At 43.7% G+C, this 17,530-nt stretch overlaps 1 protein-coding gene across 4 annotated transcripts in view; it reads right to left on the bottom strand.

Moving 5' to 3' along the window:
• The window catches only part of cabin1 (calcineurin binding protein 1), a 563,877-nt gene that overhangs the window by 311,383 nt on the left and 234,964 nt on the right, over window positions 1-17,530 (bottom strand). For all 4 annotated transcript variants that reach the window (XM_059983285.1, XM_059983287.1, XM_059983286.1 and 1 more), the window contains one exon: window positions 7,670-8,433. In XM_059983285.1, the coding sequence (XP_059839268.1) occupies window positions 7,670-8,433 (764 nt within the window). The remainder of the gene's footprint in view (window positions 1-7,669; window positions 8,434-17,530) is intronic.

Raw genomic sequence — 17,530 nt, 5'->3', positions numbered from 1 at the left:
TAAAGCCCTTCCTACCATTGGCTTATCTACACAAAACGCTGTCACAGGAAAGCTGTATCACAGGGACACAAACCACTCACTGCTGTCATCAAGAAGGTGGTACAGGGGCCTCAGGACTCACACCACCAGGTTCAGGAAGAGTTATTACACCTCAAACATCAGGCTTTTGAACCAAAAGGGGTAATTTCACTCACCCCATTATTGAAATATTCCTACAGCCAATACACTCACTTTCAAGGTCTCTTCATCTCATAATCTTGATGTTTATTGATTATTTATTTATTATTATTTCTTTCTATTTGTATTTGCACAGTTTGTTGTCTGGTTGAGCGTCCAAGATGGGTGGCCTTTCACTGATTCTGCTATGGTTATTATTCTATAGATTTGTTGATTGTGCCTACAAGAAAATGGATCCAAAGGTTGTATATGGTGCTATTTGTGTACTTTGATAATAAATTTACTTCGAACTTTGAACGAAAGTAAATGAAGGGATTTATTGTCAAAACTGCAAGGCCTAACTGGATGTTTAACTCGAAGCATCATTTCACTGTCCAAAGAAACAAAGGATCCACCTATCTCAACATCTCTTCAACAATCACCATCAGCAATCAAGTGCACCACAAGACTGTTTGCTTCACCCCCTGTTCTACTCACTTTATTGTTATGAGTGTGATGCTAAGTACTGTCCAAAGATGTTTGCTGATCTGTTGTTGATCAAATCAAAGATGATGCCAAATCAGCATTTTGGAGGGAGACTGAAAATCTGGTTGAATGTTGCCACAAAAACTTGAGTCTCGTCATGGACAAGACTAAAGAGATGACTGTATACTTTAGGAAAATGTAGGCACCATTCCTCACTGCATTTAAATGACTCCTTTGTGGTGAGAGTTAGGAGCACCACTTTTCTGGGAGTACATAATAGACTATCTTATCTGGTCCTGAACACCACCTCTTTGGTCAGGAAAGCACTGAAGCACCTCCATTTATTGAGGAGATTAAGACAAGTAAGGCCACTCTAACCAATTTTTACAGAAGCATCATCCAGAGCATCCGGACCAGCTTCATCTGGAGTACAATGTTGGTAAATCCAAGGTTATCCACTTCGGAAGGAAAAATGGAAGATCAGATTATCATTTAAATGGTAAAAGATTGCAGAATGCTGCTATGCAGAAGGACTTGGGAGTTCTTGTTCGCGAATCACAAAAGGTTGGTTTGCAGGTGCAGCAGGCTATCAAGAAGGCAAAGGGAATATTGGGCTTCACTGCTGGAGGGAATGAACTTAAGAGCAGGGAGGTTATGCTGGAACTGTGTAGGGTACTGGTGAGGCCACACCTAGAGTACTGCGTGCAGTTCTGGTCCCCTTACTTGAGTAAGGATATACTGGCTTTGGAGGCAGTGCAGAGAAGGCTCACCAGGTTGATTCAAGAGATGAGGAGGTTAGACTATGAGGAAAAATTGAGTCACTTGGGACTGTACTCACTGGAATTCAGAAGGATGAGAGGAGATCTTGTAGAGATACAAAATTATGAATGGGTTAGATAAGATAGAGGCAGGAAAGTTGTTTCCACTGGTAGGTGAGACTAGAAGTAGGGGACATAGCTTCAAGATTCAGGGAAGTAAATTTAGGACAGAGATGAGGAGGAACTACTTTTCCCAAAGAATGGTGAATCTGTGGAATTCTCTGCCCAATGAAGCAGTAGAGGCTACCTCAGTAAATATATTTAAGACAAAGTTGGGTAGATTTTTGTATAGTAGGGGAACTAAGGGCTACATGGGAAATTCAGGTAGGTGGAGATGAGTCCACGGTCAGATCAGTCATGACCTTATTGAATGACGGAGCAGGCTTGACGGGCCAGATGGCTGACTCCTGCTCCTATTTCTTATGGCCATCTGGTATTGGAGCTGCAAGGCATCTGCTTACAAAGGAATGCAAGGACTGCCAAAAGCATTATCGGAATCTCTCTTCCACCCATCATAGCTATTTACTAGGAGTTCCTTTCTATCTCAGATTTTTGGATTTTCTCCCAGTTTAGAAAATATCATTAATAATGACTCCATAATCTCTACTGCTGCATCTTTCAAAACCTAAGGGCACAGTTCACCTGGTCCGGGTGGCTTATGTACCCTTAGGTCTTTCAGCTTTTTGAGCAGCTAATAACTGCACTCCTCTTCCCTCACACTCATCAACATCCGGCACATTACTAGTGTCTTCCACAGTGAAGACTGATGCAAAATATTCATTTAGTTCATTTGCCATTTCCTTAGCCCCAGTTTCTCCAGCCTCATTTTGTAGTGGTCCTATATTCACTCTCATCTCTCTTTTATTTTTTACATACTTGAAAAAGCTTTTACTATCCACTTTGATATTGTTACTACTTTGCCATTTGTGTATTTCTTCACTTTTGGAAGACATCTATCCTGCACCTTGCTCATACTTCCCAGAAATTCACGCAATTGCTGCTCTGATGTCATCCCTGCCAGCATCTCCTTCCGATTCATTTTGGCCAACTCCTCTCATATAACTGTAATTTCCTTTGCTCCAATGAAATACTTAAGCAATCAATTATTTTGTGTTTCATATTTGTAATTAATTCAGATCACTTTGTAGACATCTATTTTCACTTTGACATGAAAAGTCTCTTGCCATTGATTAGTATCAAAAATGCCAAATTAAATTCACAGTGATTCTACGTTGAAAAACAATAAAACATGAAAACTTACGGGAGTGGGGGATGCTTTTTATAGGCACTGTAGCTGATCCCCTAGTAGGCTCAATGACAAACTGCTCTAAAAAGCCATTTCATAGGCATTCAACAAACTCTGTCTTGCAATCCATTACCAATTTGATTTTCCAATAGACAAGCATGTTGTCACACCTTTTCTATTTCCCATTGTAATCTGTGGCCCACGTTCCAGCTATTGCTGGGAAGCCTGTATATAAATGCTATCGAAGTCTTTTTACATTTGCAGTTTCTTAATTCCACCCACAAGGATTCAACATCTGCCGATTTAATGTCACATCTTTCTACTGATATGATGCCATTCTTTACCAGCAAAACAATGCCACATCATCTGCTTACCCTCTTATCCCTATGATACAACATGCAACCTTGGATATTGAGCTCCCAACTACAACCATCCTTTACCCAGGATTCAGTGATGGCCACAACATTATACCCAACAATCTGTAATAGTCCAACAAGATCATCCACTGTATTTCTTATACTCCATACACTGAGATATAACACTTTGAATACTTCATTTGCTATCCTTTTTGATTCTGCATTCCTAATGCACTGATACTCACTCTGCTGGCTACAATTGTGTCCCATCATCTGCCTACCATACCTGACAGTCTGACTGCACGCTATCTTTGCTTTTTTACCATCCGTCCTATCTTGAGTTGCTTCACTTCTGTTCCCAGCCTCTTGCTAAATTAGGTTAAACCCTCAACAGCTCTAACAAATCTGCCCATGAGAATACTGGTCAGGCGCAACCCGTCACTTTTGTACAGGTCGTATCTCCCCCAGAAGAGATCCTAATGACCCAAGAACCTGAAGTGCTGCCCCCTGCATCAGCTTCTCAGCTACGCATTAATTTGCCAAATCTCCTGTTTCAACCCTCAGTCGCACATGGCACAGGTAATAATCCTGAAATTACTACCCTGGAGGTCCTACTTCTCAGGCTTTCTACCTAGCTCTCTAAATTCTCTCTTCATAATCTCTTTGTTTTTCCCTCCTATGTCATTGGTATCAATATGCTCCAGGACATCTGACTGCTCTCCCTCTCGCATCAAAATGCTGTGGACATGATCAGAGTCATCCCTGACCCTGGTACCTAGGAGGGCAACATTCCATCTGGGTATCTTGTTCAATTCCACAGAATCTCCTGTCTGTTCCTCTGACTATTGAGTCCCTTATCACAACTGCCCCCCTCTTCTCTCTCTCTCTCCCTTTTGCACCACGGACCCATGCTTAGTTCCAGTAACCTGGTCTCCAAGGCATTCACCTGGGAGGTCATCCCCCACAACATATACTTATTGGGGGGAATGGCCACTGGGGTGCTCTGCACCAAATGCTTATTCATATTTCCATATCTCCTAACAGTCACCTAGTTACTCGCCTCCTGTAATTTAGGGGTGATTACTTCCCTGCAATTCTGACCAATTGTCTCCTCACTCTCCCGTACAAGCCAAACGTCATCCAGCTGCTGCTCCAGACCCCTAACATGGTCTTTAAGGAGCTGCAGCTAGATGCACTTAACTCAGATGTAGTTCTCTGGGTCTCCCAGGACTCTAACAACTGGCATGAAGAACACACAACAGCCATTTACTACACTAGGTACAGTAAGAGAAATAAAAGGGAACCTTAACAGAAACTTAGCCAGAGCCAACGCCTCTTTCAAGCCAAAGTCCTACTCTCACCACTGGCCTACTCCCAACAATGGCCGCCCCACTTGTACTTTTATTTAATTCACTTTGCTCTGCTCCCAGCACTGACTGAGATGCCAGAATGAGCCTGGACAGTTCCACAGATCTCCAAGCATCACCAACACGCGAGCTATCTCGTCGCTGAGCTCTGCTCCCACCATGGATTTAGTTGCCGGAATCCATGGTATTACAGGGAAGGTACTCACATGGATAGAAGATTGGCTAACTGGCAGAAGGCAAAGTGTGAGAATAAAGGGAAGCATTTCTAGTTTGCTGATGGTGACTGGTGGGACAGGTTCTTCTCACGTTATAGGTCAATGATTTGGATGACAGAATTGCTGGCTTTGTAGCTAAGTCGGCAGAAAACATGAAGATCTGTGGAGGGGCAAGTAATGTTGAGGGAGCAGGGAGTCTGCAAAAGGACTTAGGCATATTGGGAGAATGAGCAAAGCAGTCACAGATGGAATAAAGTGCAGAGAAGTGTATGGTAATGCAACTAAAAGAGTATATGAGAAGATTAATTTCTAAGGGGGGCGTTCAAAAATCAGAGGTGCAAAGGGACGGGAGTCCTCATGCAGGGTTTGCTGAAGTTTAACTTGCAGGCTGAGCTAGTGGCAAGGATAACAAATGTAATGTTAGCATATATTTTGAGAGGACTAGAAAATAAAAGCAAGATGTATGCTGGGGCTTTATAAGGCTTTGGTCAGACCACACTTGGAATATTGTAAGCAGTTTTGGGCTCTAAGAAAGAATTGGAGAGAATCCAGAAGAGGTTCACAAGAATTATTCTAGGAATGAAAAAGTCAATGTATGTGGGGGAAAGCCTCATGGAAACCTGTCAAATATTGTAAGGCCTAGATAGAGCAGACATGGACAGGATGCTTCCTATAGTGGGGAATTCTAGGACCAAAGGGCACAGCCTCAGAATGGAGGGACAACCACTTAGATTAGATAGGAGGAGGATAAACTTCTTTAGCCCGAGAGTGGTAAATCTGTGGAATTCGTTGTCACAGACAGCTGTGGAGGCCAAATAATTGGGAATATTTAAGGTAGAGGTTGACAGGTTCTTGGATTAACCAGAGTGTCAAATGGAATGAGAATGAGAGGGATAGGAAATAAGAAAGATATAAACACATTCATTGGGCTATATTATAGACCACCCAATAGTCTGAGGAATTTAGAGGAACAAATTTACAGGGGGATCACAGACTGTTGCAAGAAATATAAAATTATTATAGTAGGCAATTAAACTTTCCTCATAATGACTGGTACTAACATACTGTAAAAGGATGAGATGGGATACATTTTTTCAAATGTGTTCAGGAATATTTTCTTAATCAGTATGGAGAAGTCCCCATGAGAATGTGTACGATACTTGATCTGCTATTAGGGAATGAGACAGGGCAGGTGACAGAAGTTTATGTAGGGGAACACTATACATCTAGCGATCACAATGCCATTAGTTTCAAAGTTAATATGGAAAAAGATAGGTTTGGTCCGCGGGTTGAGAATCCAAATTGGAGAAAAGCCTTTCTTGATGGCATCAGAAAGGACCTGGCAAGTGTGGATTGGAACAGGCTGTTTTCTGGCAAAAGTGTACTTGGTAAAAGAGAGGTCTTCAAAAGTGAAATTTTGAGAGTCCAAAGCTTCTACTGTATGTGCCTGTCAGAATAAAAGGTAAAGGTAACAGATGAGATATTGAAGCCCTGGATAAGAGAAAATAGGAGGTGCATTGCAGGTATAGGCAGGTAGGAACAAATGAGGTGCTTATAGTATACAGGAAATGCAAGAGAACTCTCAAGAAAGAAATCAAGAAGGCTAAAAGAAGTCATGAATGGAGGCCTGTGACTAGTGGACTGCCACGGGGATCAGTGCCAGGTCCACTATTGTTTGTCATCTGTATCAACGATCTGAATGATAAAGTGGTTATCCGCATCAGCAGACTTGCAGATGACACAAAGGTTGGGGGTGCAGTGGACAGTGAGGAAGGCTATCATGGTTTGCAGCAGGATCTAAACCAGCTGGAAAAATGGCAGATGGAATTTAATGCAGACAAGTGCAAAATATTGCACTTCAGACTAACCAGGTTAGTCTGGAACTATCTAATCTAAAGACCATTCCATGGTCTTACACAGGGAATGGCTCGGCATAATTTGTTGGAAGTGATGTCACAGGGAAATAGGATCGTAAAGAAAGCTTTTGGCACATTTGCCTTCATAGGTCAAAGTATTGAGTATAGGAGATGGGATGTTTTGTTGAAGTTATACAAGACATTGCCAAGGCCTAATTTGGAGTGTGGTGTGCAGTTTTGATCGCCAACCTACAGGAAAGATGTAAATAATGTTGAAAGAGTACAGAGAAAATTTACAAGGATATTGCAGAGTCTGGAGGACCTGAGTTATAGAGAAAGATTGAACAGGTTAGGACTTCATTACTTGTCACTTAGCCGATTGAGAAATTTGATAACGGCACACAAAATTATGAGGGGTATAGATAAGGTAAATGCAAGGAGGATGGTTGGGATCACAACCAGTGGTCATGAATTCAGGGTGAAAGATGAAAACTTTAAAGGGAACACGAGGAGAAACTTCTTCATTCAGAGGGTCATGAATGTGTGGAACACGCTGCCAGCAAAAGTGGTGTATTTGAGCTTGATTTCAAAGTTAAAGAGAATTATGGATAGGTACATGAATGGTAGGGGTATGGAAGGCTATGTTTCTGGTGCAAGTGTATGGAAGTAGGCAATTTAAATGGCTCACCATGGTCTAGATGTGCCAAAGAGCCTGTTTTTGCACAGTACTTTTCTATGATTAAGTAACGCCAGTTCTGCTCTCCAACCAAGACTGTAGTTTGAGCTGTACCACATTCACAATAAAAATGAAATTTCACAAGGGTAGCGAAATTGATCATGCTTTTCTATCACTGTATTTTTTCACTATGCAAGTATGTGTCGACCATATGGAATACCAGGGGTTTGAATTTCCAAAAGCTTGCGTACTTGCACGGAAGTGATCAGGTTTTAGATAAAATTCAACAATACAGCGCAAAACAACATTGTGTTACATTAGAACTTCTAGACTGGAACATTAAATCAGTCATCGCTGTAGAAATCCTCACTCCTCCCATTTTAGCATTTCTTCCAACAATTACGTTCTTTCAGTTGCATAGAGTTTATCTTTTCACACAGCAATTTATTGCTAAAGTCTGAATTAAGCTTTGTAAATAATGACACAAATTTACCTTGTGCGTTTTGCTATAGATATACAGATATGCCAGCCTGTAGAGACTCTTGTAGTGTTGAGGGAATCGACAGAGACACAGATGCAAGGCTCTAATGCACTGTTCGATTAAGACCCAACGCTGCTCTCTCTCATCTCCTGGCAAGCTCTGAGGGAGGTCCTCCAGTCTATAGGTGTCTTTCATATCTCCTGATGGTTCAGTTGTTTTCTTTTTTGAGTCACAGAGAGATGATGAGGTGATCCTGGTGGAAGGGACAACAGCAGTACTGATGCTACTACTCTGACTCTGTGACTCAGTGTGCAACTTTGCCCCTGCTTGTGCTGCCAGTCTCAAAGCCAGAGCATCTATGCCTTCACTGATTTCTACATTGCCTCCTCGACAGAGTTCAGAGCATACTCTTCCAACAGAATCCTCTTCTTCCAACTTCCTATAATTCTCCCTTGATGGTATGGTGCTCTCCACGGGTGCTCTGTTACCTGTACGTTCTGCCAACCTCAAAGTCAAAGCATCAATGGCTTCTGTAATTGCTGCACCATCTCCTCTGCGATCCTCTGAAGACATTCGTAACCCAAAGTCTTCTTCCTCCAGTTTTCCATGGTTTTCCCTAGGTAATGCAGTAGCTTCCACAGTTGAAGAAGAAGAAGAACTACCTTTACCAGAGTGGATTTTCTTGCTACTGTCCTGGGAACTGGCTGCATCTGTAAAGATGTCCTGCGTTGAGCTAGAATCAGACAGTACCAAAATCACGCTATCTTGACTCCTCTCTGAAAAGAAAGCACAAGTAATTCAATTATAGGTTGCAGCTTTTAGTATAACAGAATCATTTAAACATGGAAGTTGCCTGTTTGGCCTGCCCTCTGCCAGAACAATTCAGTCAAACACATTCCTCAACTCAGTCCCCTGAATTTACAATTATTTCTTTCTCAGGTCCCTTTGAGACACATTGATTGAGTGAAAATTTGAACTATGTTTATTCACATCCCATGCTAACCTCATCCAATGAAAAGCTGTAATTCAGTCTCTTGTTTCAACAGATTGATAGTTTCGACTGATCCCTAACAACCGTGCCATTTTGGGGATAAATTCGAGAATTATTATATGAAAGCTGTTCTTCAAATTTCCTCTAAAATGATCTAGCTCAAATTGAACTTGCATTGCCTGTTTTCAATTCCTGCAAAGGTAACAATTTCACTTTATCCACTGAATTAAAATTTTCATCCTAGGTATCCAGGCACAAGAAACAGTGGTAAGAAAAGTTCATTTAATATTGTTTTTAATCTTTTTTTTAAGATTCCTCAACATAATATTGATCCATGCAATTTCAAATGCAATTAAAATGTCAAGAGGACACACAACAGCTGTCATTTCCAATAAGTAAGGGAAATGAAGGAACGCTATATTTTAGCACCCAGTTTGACATCAGTAACTTGCCAAAACCCTTACTTTAAAAATAGTTTTTCCAGTCAGCAACATTTTTACAAAGAATTACATTTGTTAAAGCATATTACATTGACGCTGTTCTACCAGCTCATAGATCACCATAAACAAGGCTGTGGAATATATTAAACACGATCTCTCCTTACTAATGTCAGCTTAATCATACAAATAGGCTTATAAAACAAAATCTATGTTTTTATAACTATACACACTTGACTCCAATAAAACTCGTTAATATGCCACATTCTGGTCTCTCTTTAAGATGTTAGACAGTATCACAATAAATTTTCCAGTAGGCCAGGTAAGCTTAAAGAGTGCGAGCACCAGGCATCTCAGTAAGGCATTACCTGGGATTTCTGAATTATCAGGCATCAATTTATCAGAGTTCTATCAAGCCTACACATATAAATTAAACCACAGATCTTAGTGAATGTTAAACAGGGAAGGAAAATCTGGAGAGAATGCTTTTTATTCCATACAGGCCCTATTATATTGCAGAAAAAGGTCACCTTACTGCAAAAATGGAGAACGCAGGAGACTGAAACTGCTGGAATCTGAACTAACCCACGTGTGTTGGAAGAACTCAGCAGATCTGTGGAGCTTAGAATAAGGCAGGGAAGTGGGGAGGGGAAGCCACATGAGGAGTGTGCAGTAAACTGGGCAACTGCTTTCCACTTCCACTGCCATGTCAGTAAACATCTCCACACTAACATGCCTGTCCTCAACACCCTCCACTGCCTAAATTAGAGAAACATCATCTCATATTCTGTCTCTAAAGAGCAAACACGAGGAAAGCTGCAGATGCTGGAAATTCAAACAACGCACACAAAATGCTGGTGGAACACAGCAGGCCAGGCAGCATCTATAGGGAGAAGCACTGTCGATGTTTCGGGCCAAGACCCTTCTTCAGGGCTAACCGAAAGGAAAGACAATAAGAGATTTGAAAGTAGTGGGGGGAGGGGGAAATGCGAAATGATTGGAGAAGACCAGATGGGGTGGGATAAAGCTAAGAGCTGGAAAGGTGATTGGCAAAAGAGATACAGAGCTGGAGAAGGGAAAGGATCATGGGACGGGAGGCCCTGGGAGAAAGAAAGGGGGGGAGGGAGAAGCACCAGAGAGAGAGAGATAAATAACAAACAACTAAATATGTCAGGGATGGAGTAAGAAGGGGAGGAGGGGCATTAACGGGTTAGAGAAGTCAATGTTCATGCCATCAGGTTGGAGGCTACCCAGCCGATATATAAGATGTTGTTCCTCCAACCTGAGTTTGGATTCATTTTGACAGTAGAGGAGGCCATGGATAGACATATCAGAATGGGAATGGGACGTGGAATTTAAATGTGTGGCCACTGGGAGATCCTGCTTTCTGTGGCGGACCGAGCGTAGGTGTTCAGTGAAACGGTCTCACAGTCTGCGTCGGGTATCACCAATATATAAAAGGCCGCACCAGGAGCACCGGATGCAGTATACCACACCAGCCGACTCACAGGTGAAGTGTCGCCTCACCTGGAAGGACTGTCTGGGACCCTGAATGGTGGTGAGGGAGGAAGTGTAAGGGCAGGTGTAGCACTTGATCCGTTTACAAGGATAAGTGCCAGGAGGGAGATCGGTGGGAAGGGAAGGGGGGGGTGGGGGAGATGAGTGGACAAGGGAGTCGCGTAGGGAGGATCCCTGCGTAAAGCAGAAAGGGGGGGGTGGGGAAGATGTGCTTAGTAGTGGGATCCCGTTGGAGGTGGTGGAAGCTACAGAGAATTACACGTTGGACCTGGAGGCTGATGGGGTGGTAGGTGAGGACAAGGGGAACCCTATCCCGAGTGGGGTGGCGGGTAGATGGGGTGAGGGCAGATGTGTGGGAAATGGGAGAGATGCATTTGAGAGCAGAGTTGATGGTGGAAGAAGGGAAGCCCCTTTGTTTAAAAAAGGAAGACATTTCCTTCGTCCTGGAATGAAAAACCTCATTCTAAGAGCAGATGCGGCGGAAACGGAGGAATTGTGAGAAGGGGATAGCATTTTTGCAAGAGACAGGGTGGGAAGAGGAATAGTCCAGATAGCTGTGAGAGTCTGTAGGCTTATAGTAGATATCAGTAGATAGGCCGTCTCCAAAGATGGAGACGGAAAGATCAAGAAAGGGGAGGGAGGTGTCGGAAATGGACCAGGTAAATTTGAGGGCAGGGCAAAAGTTGGAGGCAAAGTTAATGAAGTCGACGAGCTCAGCATGCGTGCAGGAGGCAGCGCCAATGCAGTCGTCGATGTAGCGAAGGAAAAGAGGGGGATGGATACCCGTATAGACTTGGAACATGGACTGTTCCACAAAGCCAACAAAAAGGCAGGCATAACTGGGACCCATACGGGTGCCCATGGCTACACCCTTGGAGGTAGTGGGAGGAGCCAAAGGAGAAATTATTGAGAGTAAGAATTAATTCCGCTAGATGGAGGAGAGTGGTGGTAGAGGGGAATTGGTTAGGTCTGGAATCCAAAAAAAAGCAAAGAGCTTCGAAACCATCTCGGTGTGGGATGGAGGTATATAGGGATTGGACGTCCATGGTGAAAATAAGACGGTGGGGGCCAGGGAACTTAAAATCATTGAAAAAATTCAAAGCATGAGAAGTGTCACAAACATAGGTGGGAAGAGATTGAACAAGGGGGGATAAGACAGTGTCAAGGTATGCAGAAATGTGTTCGGTGGGGCAGGAGCAAGCTGAGACAATAGGTCTACCTGGACAGGCAAGTTTGTGGATCTTGCATAGGAGGTAAAAACGGGAAGTGCGGGCTGAGGGAACTATGAGGTTGGTGGCAGTGGATGGGAGATCCCCAGAGCTGATAAGGTTGGTGACGGTATAGGAGACAATGGCCTGGTGCTCTGTAGTGGGGTCATGATCAAGGGGTAAATAAGAGGGGGTATAGAGAGTTGTCGCTGTGCCTCAGCCAGGTAGAGGTCAGTATGCCAGACAACAACAGCTCCTCCCTTATCAGCAGGTTTTATAGTGAGTTTGGGATTGGTGCGGGGGAGGGGGGTATCATATCCGGCCCTGGGGATTTATCAATCTTAATGTTTTTAAGAAGATCCAGCACTACTTCTTCCTTATTCTCCACATTGTCCAGCACACAGGCCCGCTCTACTTCAACCTCATCCTGATCAAGATCCTTTTCATTTGTGAATTCTGAAGAAAGTATTCATTTAGGACCTCCCCAACCTCTTCCGCCTCCAGGCACATATTGCTCTCTTTATCCTTCGGTCCAACCTTCGTTCTTCACATACGCATAGAACGCCTTGGGGTTCTCCTTAATCCTACATGCCAAGGCCTTCTCATGCCCCCTTTGAACTCAGGTCCTAAGTCCTTTCTTTAGCTCCTTCCTGGCTACCCTATTTTTCTCATTAGCCCCTCCTACTTCCTGCTTCTTATATCTAACATATGCTTCCTTTTTCCTCTTGACGAGTTGCCTCGCGTGTTTCGTCAGCTACGGTTCCCTTCTCCTACCATTTTTTCCTTGCCTCAGTGGGACAAACCTATCCTGAACCCAGCTCAAGTGGTCCCTAAACTTCTCCCACATTACTTCTGTGATTTCCCCTTTGAACATCTGTTTCCAATTTACTCTCACTAGTTCCTGCCTCATCCCTTCAAAGTTAGCCTTTCCCCAGTTAAGCACTTTACCATTTCATCTGATTTTATCCCCTTCCATAGCTTTGCTGAAGCTAAGGGAGTTGTGGTCACTCTCACCAAAATGATCCCCCACCAAGAGGTCTGTCACCCGACCAGGTTCATTACCCAGAACTAGATCCAGTATAGCCTCTCCTCTCGTTGGCTGGTCCACATACTGTGTCAGGAATCCTTCTTGAACACACCTGACAAATTCAGCCCCATCTATCCCCCTTGCACTCAGGAGGTGCCAGTCAATATGAGTGAAGTTGAAATCACCCATAACTACTACCCTGTATTTCCTGCACCATTCTAAAATCTGCCTGCTTATCTGCTCCTCGGTGTCCCAGGGGCTAGTTGGGGCCTATAGACTACTCCCAGCACAGTGATTGATGCCTTCCTATTTCTGACTTCCACCCAGACTGACTACATGGACACTCCTTCTGCAGCATCCTCCCTTTCTATAGCAGTGATACTATCCCTGACCAGCAATGCCACTCCCCCCTCTTTTCTACCTCCCATCCTATTCCTTTTAAAACACCTGAACCCCAGGGCCTGCATCATCCAATCCTGCCCTTCCTCCAACCAAGTTTCAGTAATGGCTACTACATTGTAGTTCCACACACTAATCCATGCTCTAAGTTCATCCTCCTTGTTCCTAATACTCCTAGCATTGAAATAGACACACTTCAACCCCTTTAACTGGCTACAATTATGTTCTGTCCCCTGCCTGTCCTTCCTCATCAACTCAGAACTCTTAGCACCATGCCCTTTGTCCTTCTACCTTAATCCCTGCACTCACATTCTGATTCCCACCCCCCTGCCAAATCTAGTTTAAACCCTCCCCAACAACTCTATCAAACCTGCCCGCCAGGATATTGGGCCCCTGGGATTCAAGTGCAACCCGTCCTTTTTGTGCAGGTCACATCTGCCCCAAAAGAGGTCCCAACAATCCAGAAATCTGAATCCTTGCCCCCCTGCTCCAATCACTCAGCCACTCATTTATCCTCCACCTCATTCTATTCCTATTCTCACTGTCGCATGGCACAGGCAGTAATCCCGAGATTACTACCTTTGAGGTCCTGCTTTTCAACTTCCTTCCTAACTCCCTGTAGACTTCTTTCAGGACCTCTTCCCTTTTCCTACCTATGTCATTGGTACCAATATGTGGCGTGACCTCTGGCTGTTCTCCCTCCCACTGCAGGATAACTTGGATGTGATCAGAAACATCCCGGACCCTGGCACCTGGGAGGCAAACTACCATCTCAGTTTCTTTCCTGCTTCCCCTGACTATAGAGTCCCCTATCACTACTGCCTTCCTCTTCCTTTCCCTACCCTTCTGAGCCACAGGGCCAGACTCTGTGCCAGAGGCACGGCCACTGTCACTTCCCCCAGGTAGGCTGTCCCCACTCCCCCCAACAGTACTCAAACAGGAGTACTTATTGTCAAGGGGTACAGCCACAGGGATACTCTCTAGTACCTGACTCTTCCCCTTCCCCCTCCTGACTGTGACCCTTGCTCTGTCCCCCGTGGCCCCGGAGTGACCACCCGTCTGTAACTCCTCTCTATCACCTCCTCACTCTCCCTGACCAGACGAAGGTCATCGAGCTGCAGCTCCAGTTCCCTAACATGGTCACTTATGAGTTGCATCTCGATGCACCGGATGCAGATGTGGCTGTCCGGGACGCAGAGAGACTCCAGGGCCTCCCACATCTGACACCGACCACAGAAAACTGGCCTCACACACATACTACTTCCCTTTGCAATCAACAACTGCCTTACCTCTTCCCATTATTGCCGAAGCCCGTTGAGCCAAAGCCCTTTCACTCTGCTGCCTCTCACTCCACTGCCCACCCCAACGCTGCCTGACGGATATGGCTGCCTTCTTTTTAAACTGTTCGCACTCAACTGGCTGACGTCTCGGCCTCTCTCTTCACCCGAGAAGTCAAAATGTCTTCCCGCTGGAAGTCCTTCGGTGCCTTCTTGTTCCAAATCAAAAATGTTCTACATTTATACTGGAGTATAAGAATTGATATATATCATGAAAGTACAGATGCAGTGGCATAAGCACAAAATAAATTTGGCTTGAATTTCAGCTAAAGATAGCATATAGAATACTACAGCATTGTACAGGCCCTTCAGCACAGCACATTGGGCCGAACTTTTAACCTACACCAAGATCAGTATAACACTTCCCTCCTTCATAACCCTCCATATTTCTACCATCCAAGTGCCTATCCAAGAATTTCTTAAATGTCTCTAATTTATCTGCCTCTACCATCACCACCCTTGGCAGTGTGTTCCACACACCCACAATTCTCGATGTAAAAACGTATCTCTCACATCCCCCTCTGTACTTTCCTCCAATCACCTTAAAAATTATGCCCCATGGAATCAGCCCCTTATGCCCTTGGAAAATGTCAAGCTATCCGCTCGATCTGTGCCTCTCATAATCTTGTACCCTTCTATCAAGTAACCTCTCATCTTCCTTTGATCCAAAGAGAAAAGTCTAAGCTCACTCAACCTATCTCAAGACATACTCTCTAATCCAGTCAGCAGCCTGGTAAATGTTTGAGGCCCTGAATGATAGTAAAAGAGGAGGTGTAGGGACAGGTGTAGTATTTGTTCTGGTTGCAAGAGGAGGAGATCAGTGGGGAGGGAAGAATGGACAAGGGAGTTGCATAGGGAACGATCCCTGCAGAAAGCAGAAAGTGGGTGTGCTTAATGGGGGGGATCCCGTTGGAGATAGCAGAAGTTACAGAGAACTTTGTGCTGGATTCGGAGACTGGTGGGATAGTAGGTGAGGACAAGATGCCCGAAATGGAAGAAATGTAGTTAAGGGCAGGACTGATGATGGAGGAAGGGAAGCCCCTTCCTTTGTAGGAGGAAGACGTCGCCTTCATTCTGGAATGAAAAGCCTCATCCTGAGACCAGACGCGGTGGAGACAGAAATATTCAGAGAAGGGATTGGCATTTTCACAAGTAACAGGGTGGGAAGAGGTATAGTACCATGCATCAGTATTTCAATTGAATAACGGGAATTACAGAGGCATGAAATTACCCAGGTGGATTGGAGGAGGATACTGGCGAGGATCACATCAGAGCTGAGGTTTCTAGAAATAGTTCACAAGGCACAAGACAGCCATGTCCCACAAAAGAAGTTGTTTTCAAATGGCAGTGCTAGGCAACTGTGGCTGACAAGGAAAGTTAAGAACTACATAAAAGCCAAGGAAAGGCATGTAATGCAGCAAAAGTGAGCGGGAAGTTGGATGATTGGGATTTTTTTAATCCAACAAAAGACAACTACAAAAGCCATAAGAAGGGAAAACATGAAATATGAGGGCAAACTGGCTAATAACATAAAGCAGCATAACTAAAAGTTTTCTCAGTGATATAAAGAGTAAAACGGAGCTGAGAGTTGATATTGGACCACTGGAAAAATGATGCTGGTGAGGTAGTAATGGGGGACAAAGAAATGGCAGATGAACTTAATGGGTACTTTGCATCAGCCTTCACTGTGGAAGACACCAGCAGTGGGTCAGAGGTCAGTGAGTGCCAGGGAGCAGGAGTGAGTGCCATTTCTATTACAAAGGAAAAAGTACTTGGCAAACTCAAAGATCTTAAGGTTGGTAAGTCTCCTGGACCAGATGGACTACATCACAGAGACCTGAGAGAGATTGCTGAAAAGATGACAGATACATTGGTCATGAACTTTCAAGAATCACTTGATTCTGGCATGGTCCTGGAAGACTGCAAATATCACTCCACACTATATGAAGGGAAGAAAACAAAAGAAAGGAAATTACAATCAGAATCAGATTTATTACCACTGGCATGCGACGTGAAATTTGTTAACTGAGCAGCAGTACAATGCAAAACATAATTTAGCAGAGAGCGAGAAAAAAAATAAAACAATAAACAAACAAGTAAATCAATTATGTATATTGAACAGATTTTTTAAAAACATGCAAAAACAGAAATACCGTATATTTAAAAAAAGTGAGGTAGTATCCAAAGCTTCAATGTCCATTTAGAGGGGAAGAAGCTGTTCCTGAATCACTGACTGTGTGCCTTCAGGCTTCTGTACCTCCTACCTGATGATAACAGTGAGAAAAGGGCATGCCCTGGGTGCTGGAGGTCCTTAATAAAGGACAAGCCAGCTAGCCTAACCTCAGTTATTATTAAGGATGAGGTTTCAAGGTACTTGGAGACTAATGATAAAAAAAAAGTCAAAGTCAGCATACTTTCAGTAAAGGAAAATCTTGTCTGGCAAACATGTTAGAGTGCTTCGATGAAGTAACAAGCAGAGTGGACAACGGAGAGGCAGTGGCTATCATTTACATGGATTTTCAAAAGGCATTTGATAAGGTGCATTAATGACAAACGATGTTTGCGAATGATACAAAGACAGGTGGAGGGTTAGGTAGTGCTGAGGAAGCAATACAATTGCCAGCAGGAATTAGTAAATTAGAAGAATGGGCAAAAAGTAGCAGTTGAAATACAATGTTGGAAAATATCTGATAATGCGATTTGGTAAAAGGAACAATAGTGCAGAAAATGGGCAGAAAATTCAAACATCAGCTACAGAAGGACTTAGGAGCCCCTGGACAAGACTCTCAGAAGGCTAATTTACAGGTTGAGTCTGTGGTAATGAATGCAAATGAAATGTTCGCTTTTATTTCAAGGGAAATAGAATATAAAAGCAAGGAAATAATGCTGACCCTTTATAAGACCGCACTTGGAGTCATGTCAATAGTTTGGGCCCCATATCTCAGAAAGGATGTGT

The sequence above is a fragment of the Hypanus sabinus genome, chromosome 10, assembly GCF_030144855.1.
Source record: "Hypanus sabinus isolate sHypSab1 chromosome 10, sHypSab1.hap1, whole genome shotgun sequence".
NCBI classification, from domain to species: Eukaryota; Metazoa; Chordata; class Chondrichthyes; order Myliobatiformes; family Dasyatidae; genus Hypanus; species Hypanus sabinus.
Note: the sequence above shows the minus strand (reverse complement) of the source record. Positions and strands in the feature narration are given on the sequence as shown.